The 25,247-nt window shown below is 40.1% G+C and overlaps 2 protein-coding genes across 2 annotated transcripts in view; both read left to right on the top strand.

Annotated features, from left to right (window-relative positions):
- The first annotated feature begins 3,305 nt into the window (after positions 1 to 3,305).
- The window catches only part of LOC117342389 (monocarboxylate transporter 4-like), a 31,723-nt gene continuing 9,781 nt past the window's right edge, over positions 3,306 to 25,247 (top strand). The window contains exons 1-3 of the mRNA XM_033904543.1: positions 3,306 to 3,442; positions 9,596 to 10,049; positions 11,715 to 11,858. Coding sequence (XP_033760434.1) covers positions 9,644 to 10,049; positions 11,715 to 11,858 — 550 coding nt within the window. The 5' untranslated portion in view covers positions 3,306 to 3,442; positions 9,596 to 9,643. The remainder of the gene's footprint in view (positions 3,443 to 9,595; positions 10,050 to 11,714; positions 11,859 to 25,247) is intronic.
- Positions 8,079 to 9,170, top strand: LOC117342577 (hornerin-like). Its single transcript, XM_033904768.1, has one exon. The coding sequence runs from the start codon at positions 8,079 to 8,081 to the stop codon at positions 9,168 to 9,170; it is 1,092 nt and encodes a 363-aa protein (XP_033760659.1).

The following is a 25,247-nucleotide window of genomic DNA, read 5'->3' as shown; positions in this document are numbered from 1 at the left end:
TTGTACCAATACTATTATGTCTTAGGCCGCCACTACAAACTATTGTATCAATAAGACTATGTCTTAGGCCGCTACTACAAACTATTGTACCAATAAAATTATGTCTTAGGCCACTACTACAAACTATTGTATCAATAATTATGTCTTAGGCCGCTACTACAAACTATTGTATCAATAAGATTATGTCTTAAATCGCTACTACACACAATTGTATCAATAAAAGTATGTCTTAGGCCGCTACTACAAACTATTGTATCAATAATATTGTATCTTACATCGCTACTACAAACTATTGTATGAATAAGATTATAGCTTACACCACTACTACAAACTATTGTATCAATAAAAGTATGTCTTAGGCCGCTACTACACACTATTGTATCAATAAGATTATGTCTTAGGCCGCTACTACAAACTATTGTATCAATAATATTGTATCTTACATCGCTACTACACACTATTGTATCAATAAGATTATGTCTTAGGCCGCTACTACAAACTATTGTATACATAAAAATATAAGAAAATGTCTTAAATCGCTACTACACACAATTGTATCGATAAGAATTTAATTTACATCGCTACTACATGTACAAACTATTGTATCAATAATATTATATCTTTCACTCCTACTACAAACTATTTTATCAATAATATTATATCTTTCACTCCTACTACAAACTATTGTATCAATAGAATTACGTCTTAAATAGCGTTACAATAACTCGGTGCGTCAGTTATAGTCCTTTGCAGAATAGATATCGTGACTCTATATGTCTGTCTGACTCATCAGTTATTTACGGAATAGATATCTCGACTATATGTCTGTCTGTCTGTCTGTCTGACTCATCAGTTATTTACGGAATACATATCGTGACTCTATATGTCTGTCTGACCGACTCATTAATCATTTACGGAATAGATATCGTGGCTCTATACGTCTGTCTGACTGATTCATTAGTCATTTACGGAATATATATCGTGACTGTCTGTCTGTCTGTCTGTCTGTCTGACTGACTCATTAGTCATTTACGGAATACATATCGTGACTCTATATGTCTGTCTGCCTGACTCAACACTTAATTAGGGAATAGATTCTTTGACTCTATATGTCTGTCTGTCTGACTCATCAGTTATTTACGGAATAGATATCGTGACTCTGTCTGTCTGTTTGTCTGACTGACTGACTCATCAGTTATTTACGGAATACATATCGTGACTCTGTCTGTCTGTCTGCCTGACTCATCAGTTATTTACGGAATAGATATCTCGACTATATGTCTGTCTGTCTGTCTGTCTGTCTGTCTGACTCATCAGTTATTTACGGAATACATATCGTGACTCTGTCTGTCTGTCTGCCTGACTCATCAGTTATTTACGGAATACATATCGTGACTCTGTCTGTCTGTCTGCCTGACTTATTAGTCATTTACGGGATAGATACCGTCACTCTATATGTCTGTCTGTCTGTCTGTCTGTCTGTCTGTCTGTCTGTCTGTCTGACTCTTTAGTCATTTACGGAATATATTTCGTGACTCTATATGTCTGTCTCCCTGACTCACGAGTCCTTTACAGAAAAGATTATGTTACACTACATGCATATGACTGCTATCCTTATTCATAAGTCCTTTACGGAATAGATTTCCTGTCACTATAGATGTGTGTCCTCCTGACTCACTGAGATTGTAGGTCACTAGATCTAACGACGGGTGAAACAGCTTTTTTTCTTTATATTGAATTCAAAGTATTCGCGAGTTCGGGGATTACTGGCAGTGGCGTAGGAAGTCGTCAAAAAGTGGGGGGGGCAAAATTTTTTTTAACCTAAAATTTTACGCACTAAACAAATCGTATGCCATCTCCGCAAAATTAGCCAATAATTATCATTTCAACATCCCATGATAATTTTGATAATTTATGTAGTACAAAATAAGTTATTGACGCAAATCAGGATATATTATTTATGGCAAAACATGAATCACTAGGCCCGGCCAGGATTTTCGAAAGGGCGGGGGGTCCAGTAACTTATTAATAATGCGAGCGGCGTAGGCGCGAGCCGATTTTTTTTGCTTTTTTTTTTTTAACGAGGGGTCTGAGGGGCCGCCCAGCGAGCGCCGTAGGCGCGAACCAATTTTTTTTTTTTTTTTTTTTAACGAGGGGTCTGAGGGGCCGCCCAGCGGGTCCAGGGCAGCGCCCTGATAGGGTGTTCAAGGGGGTCTTAGCCCTCCGCGGAAAATGAATATAGCACATTTCCAATAATTCGGGATCAGGCGCGGATCCAGGAGTTTTCGGAAGGGGGGTCCAGTAATTAAGTGATCATGCTAGCGCCGTAGGCGCGAGCCGATTTTTTCCCCTTTTTGCGAGAGGTCTGCAATCGAAAGGGGGGGGGGGGGGGGGCAGTAATTTAGTGATACAGCTAGCGCCGTAGGCGCGAGTCGAATTTTTTTTGTATTTCCTCGTACCTGTCGGTAATTAGTATCACTCTATTCACATTAAAACCGCGCATTCTTATTCATGTTGTGTTTCTGTCTTGTTCTCATTATGAACTCAATTAACTTCACAAATTATCATCAACTTATTGAATCTATGTGATGAGGTTAAGCAAAATTTCGTATTAAGATATAAATATTGACTTACCAGGCTCTATTGCAGACGACCGACACACAGGTCTGAGGATTGATATACTAGTATAAAAGTCGGAATGTTCCGGATGTACAAGATAAAGTTTTTATCGTTGCCTTCAAGAAAACATTATCGGTTCGAAAATATACAGATATTTATCGAAATGAATATATAAATTCGTGTTTTTTCCCCTTTTTTAGATTTTGGATGTCAAAAAGTGGGGGGGCAAAAAGATATGTTTGCCCCCCCACTGTAAAAAGTGGGGGGGCAATTGCCCCCCCCCCCCCCCCCCCCCCCCCGCTTCCTACGCCACTGACGGGTGTACTTACACTTGTGTGAGGTGTTTCACCATACAATCTTAATTAAGTACAAATGATATGGGTGATCATTCGGGTCATTAAACGGGATGATGAGCGGATTCGTGTGGAATATACGGTACACAAAATGTCATACCCGTGTTAGAAAACGGTATACACGGTAATATAACGTTTCATATATATCTTAACGCTATAAAGTAAGATGTGACATGGTGCCGTGTTCAGCTGTATATACATGTACATATATCGTATTATATAATTTATCGTATCTGGCACTTTTAGTTAACGGAATTGAGTTAGCGAAGTTAAACAAGCCCGGTTTGTACACATATATGTGCCCTTATTGTGCCCCAACTACGATCTCCAGTCACAGAAAAACACAAGCTGTACGACATGCGAGTCTAATGGAACAGCCTGATCAGCAATCAATAGACGGTCGTAACACGTGTGTGTAGTTTTACACATAAACATGCCGGTAAGGGATGAGGAGAAAACAGGAAAATCAGGTATATATATTTAAAATGTATTCTGTATCGATGATTTTACTGTGGGGAGGCGTGAATGCATGTGATACCGTACATGTGTATATACAGGCGCCATTTTGTTTACAAGTGTATTGTTGATACACGTGTTTTACATGTGAACATTTCATACACAGAATATATTGGTAATTCTGTGGAGCATGTTTGTAATTTCTTTGTCTGATTTCTGATTTCTAAATTTTACCCCGTGTCCGCCGATGTTTTTCATGTGGCTGTATATAATGATTATTATTATGCTAACGGTCACCCCACACGTGTATACACTACACATTGCCCGAGTTCTACTACGGCAGACTTATGGCTCAGTTGAGCGTAATATTTACACTAACTGATAGGTTTCGTATAACACTTAATATCTAAATGAGTAAGAATAAGTTGAGTTTAAACTGTATTTTATTGATAAATCAATACAAGTAACAAGCTGTTGAACATTAATATGTACATTATGTAGATAGTCAGATTCAGATACAAGTACAATGTGCTTATATTAATCCGTCTCCGTATTGTGACTTAAGCAAAAGTACAGGCCTGACGACATGGTGTTATACATTGGTTCATAAGTACAGGGAAGGGGAAAGGAATGGGTGTAGGGGTTATGAAGAGAAAACTGTTGGGATTTTAGCGATACAAGACTTTATATATATGTTAAGGAGCCGAAATCAGTTGCAGTTTAATCTTACGAAGGTACGGTCACCGGTAGCTCGTGTTTCCTCTGGCCCTGACACCTACACCAGAGGAAGCTCGGGCTAGGCTGAAGCTCTGTATATTTAAAATGTACGTGTGTAACATACACTGCGTATACTTGAAGTCTGACCAGCTATAAACTATCCATTATAATATATCAGAGTGAGATTGAATTACAACAGTCCCAGATCAATGATCATTTATGTCTGACTAGATCGCCTTGATATGGTATTACGTTTGGTATGTTGAATGCTTATATAAACTAATTTAACTATACAAAACATCAAAATGTTTATTGCACCATTATGATTACATGTACATAAGTAATTTGATCATCCACCTGTACGTGTATGTGTTTATTATCTAGTCTACCTGTAGTCATGGATTTCCTCTTTCCGTATGATAACACACGATTATGTAATCACCATGTTATGAAGTGATTGTGTATAAACACCGTTTTACATATGTCGAAAGTGTAATTGCTCAGAAACCTTTTTCATTGGCTGGGCCAGTTATAAATAAAATGTACATACATCTTAATTTGTTGACATGTCAATAGCCCATGTCTGGTGTAGGGCCCCTTCTGAAACTCATCTCGAAGTGTTTCTTTTTTTCACCAAGACTAGCAAATATTAAAATATTCTAAGATTCGTTTCATAAAATCGCATATGAACTTAAAAGAAAACTCATTTAAGATGCTATATTTATCACATCAGAACGGATGATCATATGTCTAGTTTGTGAAATTTATCAGCGCGATGGTATAGTAAGTCGATAGATCTGACATCACATATGGGCAGCCATCGAACTACAACACTTAATATGATATGATCAGTGATACTGCATGAATCGACACCGATGCTATTTTGACAGTCAGAATATATGTATATTTGTAGTAAACAAGCTGAAATCTTGCATACTGAAGTAAGCTTTATTGCATTAGTATTAATAAATGTGACAATCTAACAGTTTACGAGTTCGTCGTTTGCTCCGTAATGATGGTATTGGAGGATGAACCTTCCTGATTAAAAGTCTATAATAATGTTAATGCTGCTGAATGACTGATCTGATAGACAACGATATGTAAATTAGGTTACTATTTTGAGAAGAAAATAAACCATGTCGCCTTCATTTACTTTTATTAAAGAACGTTTTCGACTTAAGAAAACACGTTACAAACCTATCATAAAGCTGATATTGAGTTGTGAGACAGTTTCCTAGATACCGTACAATGTACCTCTGTGAGGTAATATCGGTAAGCCCCTGCTACACAGTTTGAAGTGCACGTAAAATTGATCTGCTACTTTCGGTTTTATTAAGGTGGCCTATTATGTTCTTATAACGTTTAACTTTTAAAATAAGAAGGTGATACAGTTTATGGACAATGTGTATACTGTCGTATCGACTTGTTTGTTGAGGTAAGTTAGATTGATAAAAATTGTTGATATTTAAATGATAAAACAGAAAGTTTTATCACGGCCTTTGTTCTGCATAGATCCCGTTTCTCACGCAGCGTTCTGACCGTCTCGACTAAACTCTATCCGTTATATCACAGCGTAGGCATGGAATTCATATATATATATATAATAACGACGGTACAGATAAGTAAATTGTCGAATTTTCGAGGCAATCTGCCCCTTTATCAAGACACACGTAAATTACCAACGATCACATATAGACATAGAACATGGAACAGTTACACAAGTAAATTACAAACGATCACATATAGACATAGAACATGGAACAGTCACACAAGTAAATTACAAACGGTCACATATAGACATAGAACATGGAACAGTCACACAAGTAAATTACAAACGATCACATATAGACATAGAACATGGAACAGTTACATATTTTACCTACAAACGAAGTGATATGGCACAAGATCTGGGTATATTGGATCGCTGGAATGACATTCCTTGTAAAGTCACCTGACGGGTCAGAATGACCTATAGTCATCGTCGGATTGACTGAAAATTGCCCTGAATGATCCTAAGATGTTGCTGACCAAGAGTTTTTATTTTTCGAGCAGATCCGAAATCAAAGCTGGCCGTCTTGACCGTTGTCTTTAAACACACATTTAAATTTTCTCCAGCTCTACAGGTGCCATTTAACTGAAAACTTGTGAGGATGTTAAATGGACATTCCTTCGTTTGAATAAAGTGTATGTCACCAAAATGAAACTTAATAGGAAATGTGTATTTTCCCCAGTGGTAAAATTTATTATCTTTAAATTAATTCGACAGTTTTACTCTCAAGGTAAACATAAGTGCATCAAGTGTTAAATCATAAAAAAATTCTCAATTCGAACAGAAGTATTACTAATTACCGAAAATGTAAAACGGTAAGTGTATACGAAACGTTTTTTTTTTCTGTACATTTCGGCGTTACTTTCATTACTGGTAGGCACACAAACTCATACAATCCTCATTCGGGCATAGACTTTATCAATAGAAATTGTTCATGTTTCTATTTCCGAACGAAGGAATGCATCTTTAAATAAAGGAAACCGGTAAAGAATTAATATTTTTGGCCTTGTCACAAAAACGACATGGAAGTCACGGTGGACATCAAAACACAACATGACAGCCATGGTGGACATCAAAACACCACATGACAGCCATTGTGGACATCAAAACACCACATGACAGCCATTGTGGACATCAAAAACACCACATGGCAGCCATGGTGGACATCAAAACACCACATGGCAGCCACGATGGACATCAAAAACACCACATGGCAGCCATGGTGGACATCAAAACACCACATGGCAGCCATTGTGGACATCAAAACACCACATGACAGCCATTGTGGACATCAAAAACACAACATGACAGCCATGGTGGACATCAAACCACAACATGACAGCCATGGTGGACATCAAAAACACCACATGACAGCCATGGTGGACATCAAAAACACAACATGACAGCCATGGTGGACATCAAAAACACAACATGACAGCCATTGTGGACATCAAAACACAACATGACAGCCATGGTGGACATCAAAACACAACATGGCAGCCATGGTGGACATCAAAACACAACATGACAGCCATGGTGGACACCAAAACACAACATGACAGCCATGGTGGACATCAAAACACAACATGACAGCCATGGTGAACATCAAAAACACAACATGGCAGTCACGATGGACATCAAAAACACAACATGACAGCCATGGTGGACATCAGAACACTACATTGCAGCCATGGTGGACATCAAAACACAACATGACAGCCATGGTGGACATCAAAAACACAACATGACAGCCATGGTGGACATCAAAAACACAACATGACAGCCATGGTGGACACCAGAACACTACATGACAGCCATGGTGGACATCAAAACACAACATGACAGCCATGGTGGACATCAAAAACACAACATGACAGCCATTGTGGACATCAAAAACACAACATGGCAGTCACGATGGACATCAAAAACACAACATGACAGCCATGGTGGACATCAGAACACTACATTGCATCCACGTCGGACGTCAAAAACACCACATGACAGTCACGATGGACATCAAAACACAACATGGCAGCCACGGCGGACATCAAAACACAACATGACAGCCATGGTGGACATCCAAAACACCACATGGCAGCCACGACGGACACCAAAACACAACATGACAGCCATTGTGGACATCAAAACACTACATTGCATCCACGGCGGACATCAAAACACAACATGACAGCCATTGTGGACATCAAAAACACAACATGACAGCCACGGTGGACATCAAAACACAACATGACAGCCATTGTGGACATCAAAACACAACATGACAGCCACGGTGGATATCAGAACACTACATGACAGCCATGGTGGACATCAGAACACTACATTGCATCCACGGCGGACGTCAAAAACACCACATGACAGTCACGATGGACATCAAAAACACAACATGGCAGTCACGATGGACATCAAAAACACAACATGGCAGTCACGATGGACATCAAAAACACAACATGGCAGCCACGGCGGACATCAAAACACAACATCGCAGCCACGGTGGACATCAAAAACACAACAATGCAGCCACGGTGGACATCAAAAACACAACATGGCAGTCACGATGGACATCAAAAACACAACATGGCAGCCACGGCGGACATCAAAACACAACATCGCAGCCACGGTGGACATCAAAAACACAACAATGCAGCCACGGTGGACATCAAAAACACAACATGGCAGCCATTGTGGACATCAAAAACACAACATGGCAGTCACGATGGACATCAAAAACACAACATGGCAGTCACGATGGACATCAAAAACACAACATGGCAGCCACGGCGGACATCAAAACACAACATGACAGCCATGGTGGACATCAAAAACTACACATGGCATCCACGGTGGACATCAAAAACACAACATGGCAGTCACGATGGACATCAAAAACACAACATGGCAGTCACGATGGACATCAAAAACACAACATGGCAGTCACGATGGACATCAAAAACACAACATGGCAGTCACGATGGACATCAAAAACACAACATGGCAGTCACGATGGACATCAAAAACACTACATGGCAGCCACGGCGGACATCAAAACACAACATGACAGCCATTGTGGACATCAAAACACTACATTGCATCCACGGCGGACATCAAAAACACCACATGGCAGCCACGGTGGACATCAAAAACACAACATGGCAGCCATTGTGGACATCAAAAACACAACATGGCAGTCACGATGGACATCAAAAACACAACATGGCAGTCACGATGGACATCAAAAACACAACATGGCAGCCATTGTGGACATCAAAAACACAACATTGCATCCACGGCGGACGTCAAAAACACAACATGGCAGTCACGGTGGACGTCAAAACACTACATTGCATCCACGGCGGACGTCAAAAACACCACATGGCAGCCACGGTGGACATCAAAAACACCACATGGCAGTCACGGTGGCCATTATGTTACATGATTGTGCAATCATGGCTTTCTGAAACAACGCATTTTAAGCTTCGTCTCAAGTTCCAGCATTTACTACACCAGATGGTGCTGTAAAGTCAGATGACCGTTAAGGCCCGTAGGCTTCTTGTTTTTAGTACGTTGTTATGTTTGCTGTTGTTGATTTGATATTTAGGCGGTATGTTTATGTAAACAGATGATGCGAGTAGTGATGAAGCAGAGAAACAACACCTGTATTTCAGTCCGAGTTGTGAATTAATAACTGCAAAGGTTAACCACACATATGGACTGGCATATTTATAAACATACGTTTATTTTGAATTGACATTTATTACAAGGACTGACCTTTTAATATCATTCCCGAGTCGTCGGCGGATATGTATTATATATCTGAGTTAAAATATCCTGTATTGCAGTACTTGCTTTGATGACTAAAACAAACCTATATTATTTCATTCAGGTGACATTGAAAGAGAAGTAATGGCGTGAATCATCAAACAACAGGGAAATGAGATCAGAAACAAAGACGACGCCCCAACTGGTCGGGGTAGATAAGGGGTCCCCACTGGTCGGGGTAGATAAGGGGTCCCCACTGGTCGGGGTAGATAAGGCGCCCCCACTGGTCGGGATAGATCATCCGCCCCCACTGGTCGGGGTAGATAAGGGGTCCCCACTGGTCGGGGTAGATAAGGGGTCCCCACTGGTCGGGGTAGATCATCCGCCCCCACTGGTCGGGGTAGATCAGGGCTGGGCCTGGATGGTACTCGCTGCGTGTTTCCTCTCTAATGTCATGAACGCCTATTTTACATACGCCGCCGGTGTTCTCAACGTGGCCCTCCTGGTGAGGTTCAAGGAGAACGTGGCCTTTACTGCCCTGGTAGGATCGATCTTCGCCAGTCTGCTGAGTCTGACAGGTAAGTTATTTATGTGACATTAACAGGTAAGGGATACTTCTCAAGGTCCTCTAATTCACCTTAACATATCTATTTGTTGCCTTTGAGATTTGATATACCTTGTAGAGTCTGAGATCAAGGCCACTGTATACTCAACATCAGCCAATCTCCTCGGTCGTTACTTACAATAAAGCTACAATGTATATTAATAAACGATTTAAATGTCCTAATTGTTACTTTTCCATATATACACTGTACATTTTAACATCCTTGTTTTTCCTAACTACATTGTAGACACGACCAAGTTCATTCGATAGGTAAGGACTTGTTCCAGTCATCACCAGTTTAAAAGGATATGTTTATTGCAGAAAAAGAAACAAAGAAAACCAAACCAAAAAAACAAAAACAAAAACAAAAACAACACAACAATAACAAGAAAAAAATAAATAAATAAATAAAAGTAACAACTAAACTAAACGGATACAGGGTGACATCGTTGGAGCTGAGTGTGGAATGCAACCTTCCGTGGTTATCTGATGATAAATGGTTGATGAGGACCATAATATGTTGTATGGTCCTCATCATCATCCTATTGAGGAATTCCATTGTTTTATAGGACGTCAGACGTTTAATGCTATTCAATGTAGCCGCTGGTCATCACCCTATAATTGGTACTTTTTGAAGGATCCCGATGTACATCGATACATTTGTTAATTTAACACTCGTCTCATTGCCTGTTGAATAAGGTTTCGTTTAAATGTTTGTAGTATTACGTTAAATTACATGCTCTCTACATAAAACGGCATTACACAATCACACAGCAGTTTCATCTTTCTGGGAATTTTCCGTGATGACTGGGGTCACACACATGTTATACATTTGTATATGTATTTAACATCTGTCTATATTGCTATAACTAATTGTTCTTTGTTTTCATGGTAAATACTCGAATGTGATTGGTCGAAAAATTCTTTTTATTACATTTTTACCAGTGAAATATCAAAAATTATTCATTCTATAAAAGTGATATTTTTCACTAGTGAAAAATATCACTTTTGCTGATTTGACCAATCAAATCAATGATTAGAAAATACCAAAATCATTGACCAATCAGAAAGCCTGACATACATGTCAGCACCTGGACAGGGGGAACTACTGTTTTTGTTTACAAATTATGCTGTATGCCTAGTTAGCATACAGGGTAGGTTTTTCGTTGATAAAAAACGTAATAAACAGAATATCTAACAGTGTCTTCAGTAATACCTAATATATTTCACTCGCGTGGCTAATATTTTGATATTTTTCACTCGTGCTGCGCACTCGTGAAAAATATCAAAATATTAGCCCCACTCGTGAAATATATTTGGTATTACTGAAGACACTGTTAGATATCCTCTATTTATTCTTCTATCAAAGAAATTCCGAGAATGGCGCGAAAAATGTGACGTCACAATACGACAATTGACGTTTCGTATTGATTTGAGAAAAAGAATCCCATTTAAAACCAGTAAAATTGTACATAAAACATGTTTTAAATTAGAAAATCATTTTCAAAAATTGATTATAAGCGTTGATGTCAATTATTTTTTAGCTTCATAGAGGTATGAAACAAATTTTGTTTGCAAACTTCTGTAAGAATCCGCTGACATCAATGCTTAAATATAACACACATTTTTGTAATTTCAGGGCCGATATCGAGTTTCCTTGTAAATACAACAAACTGCCGGATCACGCATCTCATTGGATCAGCCATGATTTTCATTGGATTCTCGGCCAGTTACTTTGTCAATAGCCTCAACGTCCTGTTGGTCACTTACGGCATTTGTGCAGGTATTGTACGTTTTTTTTTCTTACTAAGGCCGACACGTTTGTTTCCTGAGTGAGCTACATCTATTGTGTCTTACTAAGGCCGATACGTTTGTTTCCTGAGTGAGCTACATCTATTGTGTCTTACTAAGGCCGATATGTTTGTTTCCTGAGAGAGCTACATCTATTGTGTCTTACTAAGGCCCATACGTTTGTTTCCTGAGTGAGCTACATCTATTGTGTCTTACTAAGGCCGATATGTTTGTTTCCTGAGAGAGTTACATATATTATGTCTTACTAAGGCCGATATGTTTGTTTCCTGAGAGAGCTACATATATTATGTCTTACTAAGGCCGATACGTGTGTTTCCTGATGGAGCTACATCTATTGTGTCTTACTAAGGCCGATACGTTTGTTTACTGAGTGAGCTACATCTATTGTGTCTTACTAAGGCCGACACGTTTGTTACCTGATGGAGCTACATCTATTGTGTCTTACTAAGGCCGATACGTTTGTTTCCTGATGGAGCTTCATCTATTGTGTCTTACTAAGGCCGATATGTTTGTTTCCTGATAGAGCTACATCTATTATGTCTTACTAAGGCCGATATGGTTGTTTCCTGAGAGAGCTACATATATTATGTCTTACTAAGGCCGATACGTGTGTTTCCTGATGGAGCTACATCTATTGTGTCTTACTAAGGCCGATACGTTTGTTTCCTGAGTGAGCTACATCTATTGTGTCTTACTAAGGCCGACACGTTTGTTACCTGATGGAGCTACATCTGTTGTGTCTTACTAAGGCCGATACGTTTGTTACCTGATGGAACTACATCTATTGTGTCTTACTAAGGCCGATACGTTTGTTTCCTGAGAGAGCTACATCTATTATGTCTTACTAAGGCCCATACGTTTGTTTCTTGAGTGAGCTACATCTATTGTGTCTTACTAAGGCCGATATGTTTGTTACCTGATGGAGCTACATCTATTGTGTCTTACTAAGGCCGATATGTTTGTTTCCTGAGAGAGCTACATCTATTATGTCTTACTAAGGCCGATATGTTTGTTTCCTGAGAGAGCTACATCTATTATGTCTTACTAAGGCCCATACGTTTGTTTCCTGAGTGAGCTACATCTATTGTGTCTTACTAAGGCCGATACGTTTGTTTCCTGAGTGAGCTACATCTATTATGTCTTACTAAGGCCCATACGTTTGTTTCCTGAGTGAGCTACATCTATTGTGTCTTACTAAGGCCGATACGTTTGTTTCCTAGTGGAGTTACATCTATTGTGTCTTACTAAGGCCGATACGTTTGTTTCCTGATGGAGCTACATCTGTTGTGTCTTACTAAGGCCGATACTTTTGTTCCTGATGGAGATACATCTATTGTGTCTTACTAAGGCCGATACGTTTGTTTCCTGATGGAGCTACATCTGTTGTGTCTTACTCAGGCCGATACTTGTGTTTACTGATGGAGTAACATCTATTTTGTCTTACTAAGGCCGATACGTTTGTTTCTCTGATGGAGCTACATCTATTGTGTCTTACTAAGGCCGATACGTTTGTTTCTCTGATGGAGCTACATCTATTGTGTCTTACTAAGGCCGATACGTGTGTTTCCTGATGGAGCTACATCTATTGTGTCTTACTAAGGCCGATACGTGTGTTTCCTGAGTGAGCTACATCTATTGTGTCTTACTAAGGCCGATATGTTTGTTTCTCTGATGGAGCTACATCTATTGTGTCTTACTAAGGCCGATACGTTTGTTTCCTGATGGAGCTACATCTATTGTGTCTTACTAAGGCCGATACGTTTGTTTCCTGATGGAACTACACCTATTGTGCCTTACTAAGGCCGATATGTTTGTTTCCTGATGGAGCTACATCTATTGGGTCTTACTAAGGCCGATACGTTTGTTTCCTGATGGAGCTACATCTATTGGGTCTTACTAAGGCCGATACGGTTTTTACCTGATGGAGCTACATCTATTGTGTCTTACTAAGGTCGACACGTTTGTTTACTGATGGAGCTACATCTATTGTGTCTTACTGAGGCCGATACGTTTGTTTACTGATGGAGTAACATCTATTGTGTCTTACTAAGGCCGATACGTTTGTTACCCGATGGAGTTACATCGTTTGTGTCTTACTAAGGCCGATATGTTTGTTTCCTGAGAGAGCTACATCTATTATGTCTTACTAAGGCCGATATGTTTGTTTCCTGAGAGAGCTACATCTATTATGTCTTACTAAGGCCCATACGTTTGTTTCCTGATGGAACTACATCTATTGTGCCTTACTAAGGCCGATATGTTTGTTTCCTGATGGAGATACATCTATTGGGTCTTACTAAGGCCGATATGGTTGTTACCTGATGGAGCTACATCTATTGTGTCTTACTAAGGTCGACACGTTTGTTTACTGATGGAGCTACATCTATTGTGTCTTACTGAGGCCGATACGTTTGTTTACTGATGGAGTAACATCTATTGTGTCTTACTAAGGCCGATACGTTTGTTACCCGATGGAGTTACATCGTTTGTGTCTTACTAAGGCCGACACGTTTGTTTCCCGATGGAGCTACATCTATTGTGTCTTACTAAGACCGATACGTTTGTTTCCTGAGTGAGTTACATATATTGTGTCTTACTAAGGCCGGTACGTTTGTTTAGTGATGGAGTTACATATATTCTGTCTTACTAAGGCCGACACGTTTGTTTCCTGAGTGAGCTACATCTATTGTGTCTTACTAAGGCCGATACGTTTGTTTCCTGATGGAACTACATCTATTGTGTCTTACTGAGGCCGATACGTTTGTTTCCTGATGGAGTAACATTTATTGTGTCTTACTAAGGCCGATACGGTTGTTTCCTGATGGAGTAACATCTATTGTGTCTTACTAAGGCCGATACGTTTGTTTACTGATGGAGCTACATCTATTGTGTCTTACTAAGGCCGATACGTTTGTTTACTGATGGAGCTACATCTATTGTGTCTTACTAAGGCCGATACGTTTGTTTCCTGATGGAGTTACATATATTGTGTCTTACTAAGGCCGATATGTTTGTTTCTCTGATGGAGCTACATCTATTGTGTCTTACTGAGGCCGACACGTTTGTTTCCTGATGGAGCTACATCTATTGTGTCTTACTAAGGCCGATATGTGTGTTTCCTGATGGAGATACATCTATTGTGTCTTACTAAGACCGATATGTTTGTTTCTCTGATGGAGCTACAACTATTGTGTCTTACTGAGGCCGATACGTGTGTTTCCTGATGGAGTTACATATATTGTGTCTTACTAAGGCCGATATGTGTGTTTCCTGATGGAGATACATCTATTGTGTCTTACTAAGACCGATACGTTTGCTTCCTAGTGGAGCTACATCTATTGTGTCTTACTAAGGCCGATATGTGTGTTTCCTGATGGAGATACATCTATTGTGTCTTACTAAGGCCGATACGTTTGTTTCGTAGTGGAGCTACATCTATTGTGTCTTACTAAGGCCGATACTTTTGTTCCTGATGGAGCTACATCTGTTGTGTCTTACTAAGGCCGATATGTGTGTTTCCTGATGGAGTTACATCTATTGTGTCTTACTAAGTCCGATACTTTTGTTCCTGATGGAGCTACATCTGTTGTGTCTTACTAAGGCCGATACGTTTGTTTACTGATGGAGCTACATCTATTGTGTCTTACTAAGGCCGATACGTTTGTTTACTGATGGAGCTACATCTATTGTGTCTTACTAAGGCCGATACGTTTGTTTCCTGATGGAGTTACATATATGGTGTCTTACTAAGGCCGATATGTTTGTTTCTCTGATGGAGCTACATCTATTGTGTCTTACTGAGGCCGACACGTTTGTTTCCTGATGGAGCTACATCTATTGTGTCTTACTAAGGCCGATATGTGTGTTTCCTGATGGAGATACATCTATTGTGTCTTACTAAGACCGATATGTTTGTTTCTCTGATGGAGCTACAACTATTGTGTCTTACTGAGGCCGATACGTGTGTTTCCTGATGGAGTTACATATATTGTGTCTTACTGAGGCCGATACGTTTGTTTCCTAGTGGAGCTACATCTATTGTGTCTTACTAAGGCCGATATGTGTGTTTCCTGATGGAGATACATCTATTGTGTCTTACTAAGACCGATACGTTTGTTTCCTAGTGGAGCTACATCTATTGTGTCTTACTAAGGCCGATATGTGTGTTTCCTGGTGGAGATACATCTATTGTGTCTTACTAAGGCCGATACGTTTGTTTCGTAGTGGAGCTACATCTATTGTGTCTTACTAAGGCGGATACTTTTGTTCCTGATGGAGCTACATCTGTTGTGTCTTACTAAGGCCGATATGTGTGTTTCCTGATGGAGTTACATCTATTGTGTCTTACTAAGGCCGATACTTTTGTTCCTGATGGAGCTACATCTGTTGTGTCTTACTAAGGCCGATATGTGTGTTTACTGATGGAGTAACATCTATTGTGTCTTACTAAGGCCGATATGTGTGTTTACTGATGGAGCTACATCTATTGTGTCTTACTAAGGCCGATACGTTTGTTTCCTAGTGGAGTTACATTTATTTTGTCTTACTAAGGCCGATACTTTTGTTCCTGATGGAGCTACATCTGTTGTGTCTTACTAAGGCCGATACGTTTGTTTCCTGATGGAGCTACATCTGTTGTGTCTTACTAAGGCCGATACTTTTGTTCCTGATGGAGATACATCTATTGTGTCTTACTAAGGCCGATACGTGTGTTTCCTGATGGAGCTACATCTGTTGTGTCTTACTCAGGCCGATACGTGTGTTTACTGATGGAGTAACATCTATTTTGTCTTACTAAGGCCGATACGTTTGTTTCTCTGATGGAGCTACATCTATTGTGTCTTACTAAGGCCGATATGTGTGTTTCCTGATGGAGCTACATCTATTGTGTCTTACTAAGGCCGATACGTTTGTTTCTCTGATGGAGCTACATCTATTGTGTCTTACTAAGGCCGATACGTGTGTTTCCTGATGGAGCTACATCTATTGTGTCTTACTAAGGCCGATACGTGTGTTTCCTGATGGAGCTACATATGTTGTGTCTTACTAAGGCCGATATGTTTGTTTCCTGATGGAGCTACATCTGCTGTGTCTTACTAAGGCCGACACGTTTGTTTCCTGATGGAACTACATCTATTGTGCCTTACTAAGGCCGATATGTTTGTTTCCTGATGGAGATACATCTATTGTGTCTTACTAAGGCCGATACGGTTGTTACCTGATGGAGCTACATCTATTGTGTCTTACTAAGGCCGACACGTTTGTTTACTGATGGAGCTACATCTATTGTGTCTTACTGAGGCCGATACGTTTGTTTCTCTGATGGAGTAACATCTATTGTGTCTTACTAAGGCCGATACGTTTGTTTACTGATGGAGTAACATCTATTGTGTCTTACTAAGGCCGATACGTTTGTTACCTGACGGAGTTACATCTATTATGTCTTACTAAGGCCGATATGTTTGTTTCCTGATGGAGCTACATCTATTGTGTCTTACTAAGGCCGACACGTTTGTTACCTGATGGAGCTACATCTATTGTGTCTTACTAAGGCCGATACTTTTGTTTCCTGATGGAGCTACATCTATTGTGTCTTACTAAGGCCGACACGTTTGTTTACTGATGGAGTAACATCTATTGTGTCTTACTAAGGCTGATAGTTTGTTTCCTGAGTGAGCTACATCTATTATGTCTTACTAAGGCCGACACGTTTGTTTACTGATGGAGCTACATCTATTGTGTCTTACTAAGACCGATACGTTTGTTTCCTAGTGGAGCTACATCTATTGTGTCTTACTAAGGCCGATATGTGTGTTTCCTGATGGAGATACATCTATTGTGTCTTACTAAGACCGATACGTTTGTTTCTCTGATGGAGCTACATCTATTGTGTCTTACTAAGGCCGATACGTGTGTTTCCTAGTGGAGCTACATCTATTGTGTCTTACTAAGGCCGATACTTTTGTTCCTGATGGAGCTACATCTGTTGTGTCTTACTAAGGCCGATATGTGTGTTTCCTGATGGAGTTACATCTATTATGTCTTACTAAGGCCGATACTTTTGTTCCTGATGGAGCTACATCTGTTGTGTCTTACTAAGGCCGATAGTGTGTTTCCTGATGGAGCTACATCTATTGTGTCTTACTAAGGCCGATACGTGTTGTTTTCTGATGGACACATCTATTGTGTCTTACTAAGGCCGATACGTGTGTTTCCTGATGGAGCTACATATTGTGTCTTACTAAGGCCGATATGTTTGTTTCCTGATGGAGCTACATTGTTTGTGTCTTACTAAGGCCGAAAATGTTTGTTTCCTGATGGAGCTACATCTGTGTGTCTTACTAAGGCCGATTAGTTTTGTTTCCTGATGGACTACATCTATTGTGTCTTACTAAGGCCGATAGTTTGTTTTCCTGAGGATACATCTATTGTGTCTTACTAAGGCCGAACGGTTGTTCTGTGGAGCTACATCTATTGTGTCTTACTAGGCCGACACGTTTGTTTACTGATGGAGAACTCTATTGTGTCTTACTAAGGCCGATACGTTTGTTTACTGATGGAGTAACATCTATTGTGTCTTACTAAGGCCGATACGTTTGTTTCCCGATGGAGCTACATCTATTGTGTCTTACTAAGGCCGATACGTTGTTTCCTAGTGGAGTTACATTTATTGTGTCTTACTAAGGCCGATACTTTTGTTCCTGATGGAGCTACATCTGTTGTGTCTTACTAAGGCCGATACGTTTGTTTCCTGATGGAGCTACATCTGTTGTGTCTTACTAAGGCCGATACTTTTGTTCCTGATGGGGATACATCTATTGTGTCTTACTAAGGCCGATACGTGTGTTTCCTGGTGGAGCTACATCTGTTGTTTCTTACTCAGGCCGATACGTGTGTTTACTGATGGAGTAACATCTATTTTGTCTTACTAAGGCCGATACGTTTGTTTCTCTGATGGAGCTACATCTATTGTGTCTTACTAAGGCCGATACGTTTGTTTCTCTGATGGAGCTACATCTATTGTGTCTTACTAAGGCCGATACGTGTGTTTCCTGATGGAGCTACATCTATTGTGTCTTACTAAGGCCGATACGTGTGTTTCCTGATGGAGCTACATATATTGTGTCTTACTAAGGCCGATATGTTTGTTTCCTGATGGAGCTACATCTGCTGTGTCTTACTAAGGCCGACACGTTTGTTTCCTGATGGAACTACATCTATTGTGCCTTACTAAGGCCGATATGTTTGTTTCCTGATGGAGATACATCTATTGTGTCTTACTAAGGCCACTACGGTTGTTACCTGATGGAGCTACATCTATTGTGTCTTACTAAGTCCGACACGTTTGTTTACTGATGGAGTTACATCTATTGTGTCTTACTGAGGCCGATACGTTTGTTTCTCTGATGGAGTAACATCTATTGTGTCTTACTAAGACCGATACGTTTGTTTCTCTGATGGAGCTACATCTATTGTGTCTTACTAAGGCCGATACGTGTGTTTCCTAGTGGAGCTACATCTATTGTGTCTTACTAAGGCCGATACTTTTGTTCCTGATGGAGCTACATCTGTTGTGTCTTACTAAGGCCGATATGTGTGTTTCCTGATGGAGTTACATCTATTATGTCTTACTAAGGCCGATACTTTTGTTCCTGATGGAGCTACATCTGTTGTGTCTTACTAAGGCCGATATGTGTGTTTACTGATGGAGTAACATCTATTGTGTCTTACTAAGGCCGATATGTGTGTTTACTGATGGAGTAACATCTATTGTGTCTTACTAAGGCCGATACGTTTGTTTCCCGATGGAGCTACATCTATTGTGTCTTACTAAGGCCGATACGTTTGTTTCCTAGTGGAGTTACATTTATTGTGTCTTACTAAGGCCGATACTTTTGTTCCTGATGGAGCTACATCTGTTGTGTCTTACTAAGGCCGATACGTTTGTTTCCTGATGGAGCTACATCTGTTGTGTCTTACTAAGGCCGATACTTTTGTTCCTGATGGGGATACATCTATTGTGTCTTACTAAGGCCGATACGTGTGTTTCCTGGTGGAGCTACATCTGTTGTTTCTTACTCAGGCCGATACGTGTGTTTACTGATGGAGTAACATCTATTTTGTCTTACTAAGGCCGATACGTTTGTTTCTCTGATGGAGCTACATCTATTGTGTCTTACTAAGGCCGATACGTTTGTTTCTCTGATGGAGCTACATCTATTGTGTCTTACTAAGGCCGATACGTGTGTTTCCTGATGGAGCTACATCTATTGTGTCTTACTAAGGCCGATACGTGTGTTTCCTGATGGAGCTACATATATTGTGTCTTACTAAGGCCGATATGTTTGTTTCCTGATGGAGCTACATCTGCTGTGTCTTACTAAGGCCGACACGTTTGTTTCCTGATGGAACTACATCTATTGTGCCTTACTAAGGCCGATATGTTTGTTTCCTGATGGAGATACATCTATTGTGTCTTACTAAGGCCACTACGGTTGTTACCTGATGGAGCTACATCTATTGTGTCTTACTAAGTCCGACACGTTTGTTTACTGATGGAGTTACATCTATTGTGTCTTACTGAGGCCGATACGTTTGTTTCTCTGATGGAGTAACATCTATTGTGTCTTACTAAGGCCGATACGTTTGTTTACTGATGGAGTAACATCTATTGTGTCTTACTAAGGCCGATACGTTTGTTACCTGACGGAGTTACATCTATTATGTCTTACTAAGGCCGATACGTTTGTTTCCTGATGGAGCTACATCTATTGTGTCTTACTAAGGCCGACACGTTTGTTACCTGATGGAGCTACATCTATTGTGTCTTACTAAGGCCGATACGTTTGTTTCCTGATGGAGCTACATCTATTGTGTCTTACTAAGGCCGACACGTTTGTTTACTGATGGAGTAACATCTATTGTGTCTTACTAAGGCTGATAGTTTGTTTCCTGAGTGAGCTACATCTATTATGTCTTACTAAGGCCGACACGTTTGTTTACTGATGGAGCTACATCTATTGTGTCTTACTAAGGCCGATACGTTTGTTTCCTGATGGAACTACATCTATTGTGTCTTACTAAGGCCGATATGTTTGTTTCCTGATGGAGATACATCTATTGTGTCTTATTAAGGCCGATACGTTTGTTTCCTGATGGAGATACATCTATTGTGTCTTACTAAGGCCGATACGTTTGTTTCCTGATGGAGCTACATCTATTGTGTCTTACTAAGGCCGACACGTTTGTTTACTGATGGAGTAACATCTATTGTGTCTTACTAAGGCTGATAGTTTGTTTCCTGAGTGAGCTACATCTATTATGTCTTACTAAGGCCGACACGTTTGTTTACTGATGGAGCTACATCTATTGTGTCTTACTAAGGCCGATACGTTTGTTTCCTGATGGAACTACATCTATTGTGTCTTACTAAGGCCGATATGTTTGTTTCCTGATGGAGATACATCTATTGTGTCTTATTAAGGCCGATACGTTTGTTTCCTGATGGAGATACATCTATTGTGTCTTACTAAGGCCGATACGTTTGTTTCCTGATGGAGATACATCTATTGTGTCTTACTAAGGCCGATAATGTTTGTTACCTGATGGAGATACATCTATTGTGTCTTGCTAAGGCCGATACGTTTGTTTCCTGATGGAACTACATCTATTGTGCCTTACTAAGGCCGATATGTTTGTTTCCTGATGGAGATACATCTATTGGGTCTTACTAAGGCCGATACGGTTTTTACCTGATGGAGCTACATCTATTGTGTCTTACTAAGGTCGACACGTTTGTTTACTGATGGAGCTACATCTATTGTGTCTTACTGAGGCCGATACGTTTGTTTACTGATGGAGTAACATCTATTGTGTCTTACTAAGGCCGATACGTTTGTTACCCGATGGAGTTACATCGTTTGTGTCTTACTAAGGCCGACACGTTTGTTTCCCGATGGAGCTACATCTATTGTGTCTTACTAAGGCCGATACGTTTGTTTCCTGAGTGAGTTACATATATTGTGTCTTACTAAGGCCGGTACGTTTGTTTAGTGATGGAGTTACATATATTCTGTCTTACTAAGGCCGACACGTTTGTTTCCTGATGGAACTACATCTATTGTGTCTTACTGAGGCCGATACGTTTGTTTACTGATGGAGCTACATCTATTGTGTCTTACTAAGGCCGATACGTTTGTTTACTGATGGAGCTACATCTATTGTGTCTTACTAAGGCCGATACGTTTGTTTCCTGATGGAGTAACATCTATTGTGTCTTACTAAGGCCGATACGGTTGTTTCCTGATGGAGTAACATCTATTGTGTCTTACTAAGGCCGATACGTTTGTTTACTGATGGAGCTACATCTATTGTGTCTTACTAAGGCCGATACGTTTGTTTACTGATGGAGCTACATCTATTGTGTCTTACTAAGGCCGATACGTTTGTTTCCTGATGGAGTTACATATATTGTGTCTTACTAAGGCCGATATGTTTGTTTCTCTGATGGAGCTACATCTATTGTGTCTTACTGAGGCCGACACGTTTGTTTCCTGATGGAGCTACATCTATTGTGTCTTACTAAGGCCGATATGTGTGTTTCCTGATGGAGATACATCTATTGTGTCTTACTAAGACCGATATGTTTGTTTCTCTGATGGAGCTACAACTATTGTGTCTTACTGAGGCCGATACGTGTGTTTCCTGATGGAGTTACATATATTGTGTCTTACTGAGGCCGATACGTTTGTTTCCTAGTGGAGCTACATCTATTGTGTCTTACTAAGGCCGATATGTGTGTTTCCTGATGGAGATACATCTATTGTGTCTTACTAAGACCGATACGTTTGTTTCCTAGTGGAGCTACATCTATTGTGTCTTACTAAGGCCGATATGTGTGTTTCCTGATGAAGATACATCTATTGTGTCTTACTAAGGCCGATACGTTTGTTTCGTAGTGGAGCTACATCTATTGTGTCTTACTAAGGCCGATACTTTTGTTCCTGATGGAGCTACATCTGTTGTGTCTTACTAAGGCCGATATGTGTGTTTCCTGATGGAGTTACATCTATTGTGTCTTACTAAGGCCGATACTTTTGTTCCTGATGGAGCTACATCTGTTGTGTCTTACTAAGGCCGATACGTTTGTTTACTGATGGAGCTACATCTATTGTGTCTTACTAAGGCCGATACGTTTGTTACCTGATGGAGCTACATCTATTGTGTCTTACTAAGGCCGATACGTTTGTTTCCTGATGGAGCTACATCTATTGTGTCTTACTAAGGCCGACACGTTTGTTTACTGATGGAGTAACATCTATTGTGTCTTACTAAGGCTGATAGTTTGTTTCCTGAGTGAGCTACATCTATTATGTCTTACTAAGGCCGACACGTTTGTTTACTGATGGAGCTACATCTATTGTGTCTTACTAAGGCCGATACGTTTGTTTCCTGATGGAACTACATCTATTGTGTCTTACTAAGGCCGATATGTTTGTTTCCTGATGGAGATACATCTATTGTGTCTTATTAAGGCCGATACGTTTGTTTCCTGATGGAGATACATCTATTGTGTCTTACTAAGGCCGATACGTTTGTTTCCTGATGGAGCTACATCTATTGTGTCTTACTAAGGCCGACACGTTTGTTTACTGATGGAGTAACATCTATTGTGTCTTACTAAGGCTGATAGTTTGTTTCCTGAGTGAGCTACATCTATTATGTCTTACTAAGGCCGACACGTTTGTTTACTGATGGAGCTACATCTATTGTGTCTTACTAAGGCCGATACGTTTGTTTCCTGATGGAACTACATCTATTGTGTCTTACTAAGGCCGATATGTTTGTTTCCTGATGGAGATACATCTATTGTGTCTCATTAAGGTCGATATGTTTGTTTCTCTGATGGAGCTACATCTATTGTGTCTTACTGAGGCCGACACGTTTGTTTCCTGATGGAGATACATCTATTGTGTCTTATTAAGGCCGATACGTTTGTTTCCTGATGGAGATACATCTATTGTGTCTTACTAAGGCCGATACGTTTGTTTCCTGATGGAGATACATCTATTGTGTCTTACTAAGGCCGATAATGTTTGTTACCTGATGGAGATACATCTATTGTGTCTTGCTAAGGCCGATACGTTTGTTTCCTGATGGAACTACATCTATTGTGCCTTACTAAGGCCGATATGTTTGTTTCCTGATGGAGATACATCTATTGGGTCTTACTAAGGCCGATACGGTTTTTACCTGATGGAGCTACATCTATTGTGTCTTACTAAGGTCGACACGTTTGTTTACTGATGGAGCTACATCTATTGTGTCTTACTGAGGCCGATACGTTTGTTTACTGATGGAGTAACATCTATTGTGTCTTACTAAGGCCGATACGTTTGTTACCCGATGGAGTTACATCGTTTGTGTCTTACTAAGGCCGACACGTTTGTTTCCCGATGGAGCTACATCTATTGTGTCTTACTAAGGCCGATACGTTTGTTTCCTGAGTGAGTTACATATATTGTGTCTTACTAAGGCCGGTACGTTTGTTTAGTGATGGAGTTACATATATTCTGTCTTACTAAGGCCGACACGTTTGTTTCCTGATGGAACTACATCTATTGTGTCTTACTGAGGCCGATACGTTTGTTTACTGATGGAGCTACATCTATTGTGTCTTACTAAGGCCGATACGTTTGTTTACTGATGGAGCTACATCTATTGTGTCTTACTAAGGCCGATACGTTTGTTTCCTGATGGAGTAACATCTATTGTGTCTTACTAAGGCCGATACGGTTGTTTCCTGATGGAGTAACATCTATTGTGTCTTACTAAGGCCGATACGTTTGTTTACTGATGGAGCTACATCTATTGTGTCTTACTAAGGCCGATACGTTTGTTTACTGATGGAGCTACATCTATTGTGTCTTACTAAGGCCGATACGTTTGTTTCCTGATGGAGTTACATATATTGTGTCTTACTAAGGCCGATATGTTTGTTTCTCTGATGGAGCTACATCTATTGTGTCTTACTGAGGCCGACACGTTTGTTTCCTGATGGAGCTACATCTATTGTGTCTTACTAAGGCCGATATGTGTGTTTCCTGATGGAGATACATCTATTGTGTCTTACTAAGACCGATATGTTTGTTTCTCTGATGGAGCTACAACTATTGTGTCTTACTGAGGCCGATACGTGTGTTTCCTGATGGAGTTACATATATTGTGTCTTACTGAGGCCGATACGTTTGTTTCCTAGTGGAGCTACATCTATTGTGTCTTACTAAGGCCGATATGTGTGTTTCCTGATGGAGATACATCTATTGTGTCTTACTAAGACCGATACGTTTGTTTCCTAGTG

Source organism: Pecten maximus, chromosome 14 (genome assembly GCF_902652985.1).
Source record: "Pecten maximus chromosome 14, xPecMax1.1, whole genome shotgun sequence".
NCBI classification, from domain to species: domain Eukaryota; kingdom Metazoa; phylum Mollusca; class Bivalvia; order Pectinida; family Pectinidae; genus Pecten; species Pecten maximus.
This window is presented reverse-complemented; position numbering and strand designations above follow the sequence as displayed.

Excerpts from the sequence above, each read along its gene's own strand:
- LOC117342577 (XM_033904768.1), top strand. The coding sequence starts at position 8,079 with ATGGACATCAAAAACACAACATGGCAGTCACGATGGACATCAAAAACA.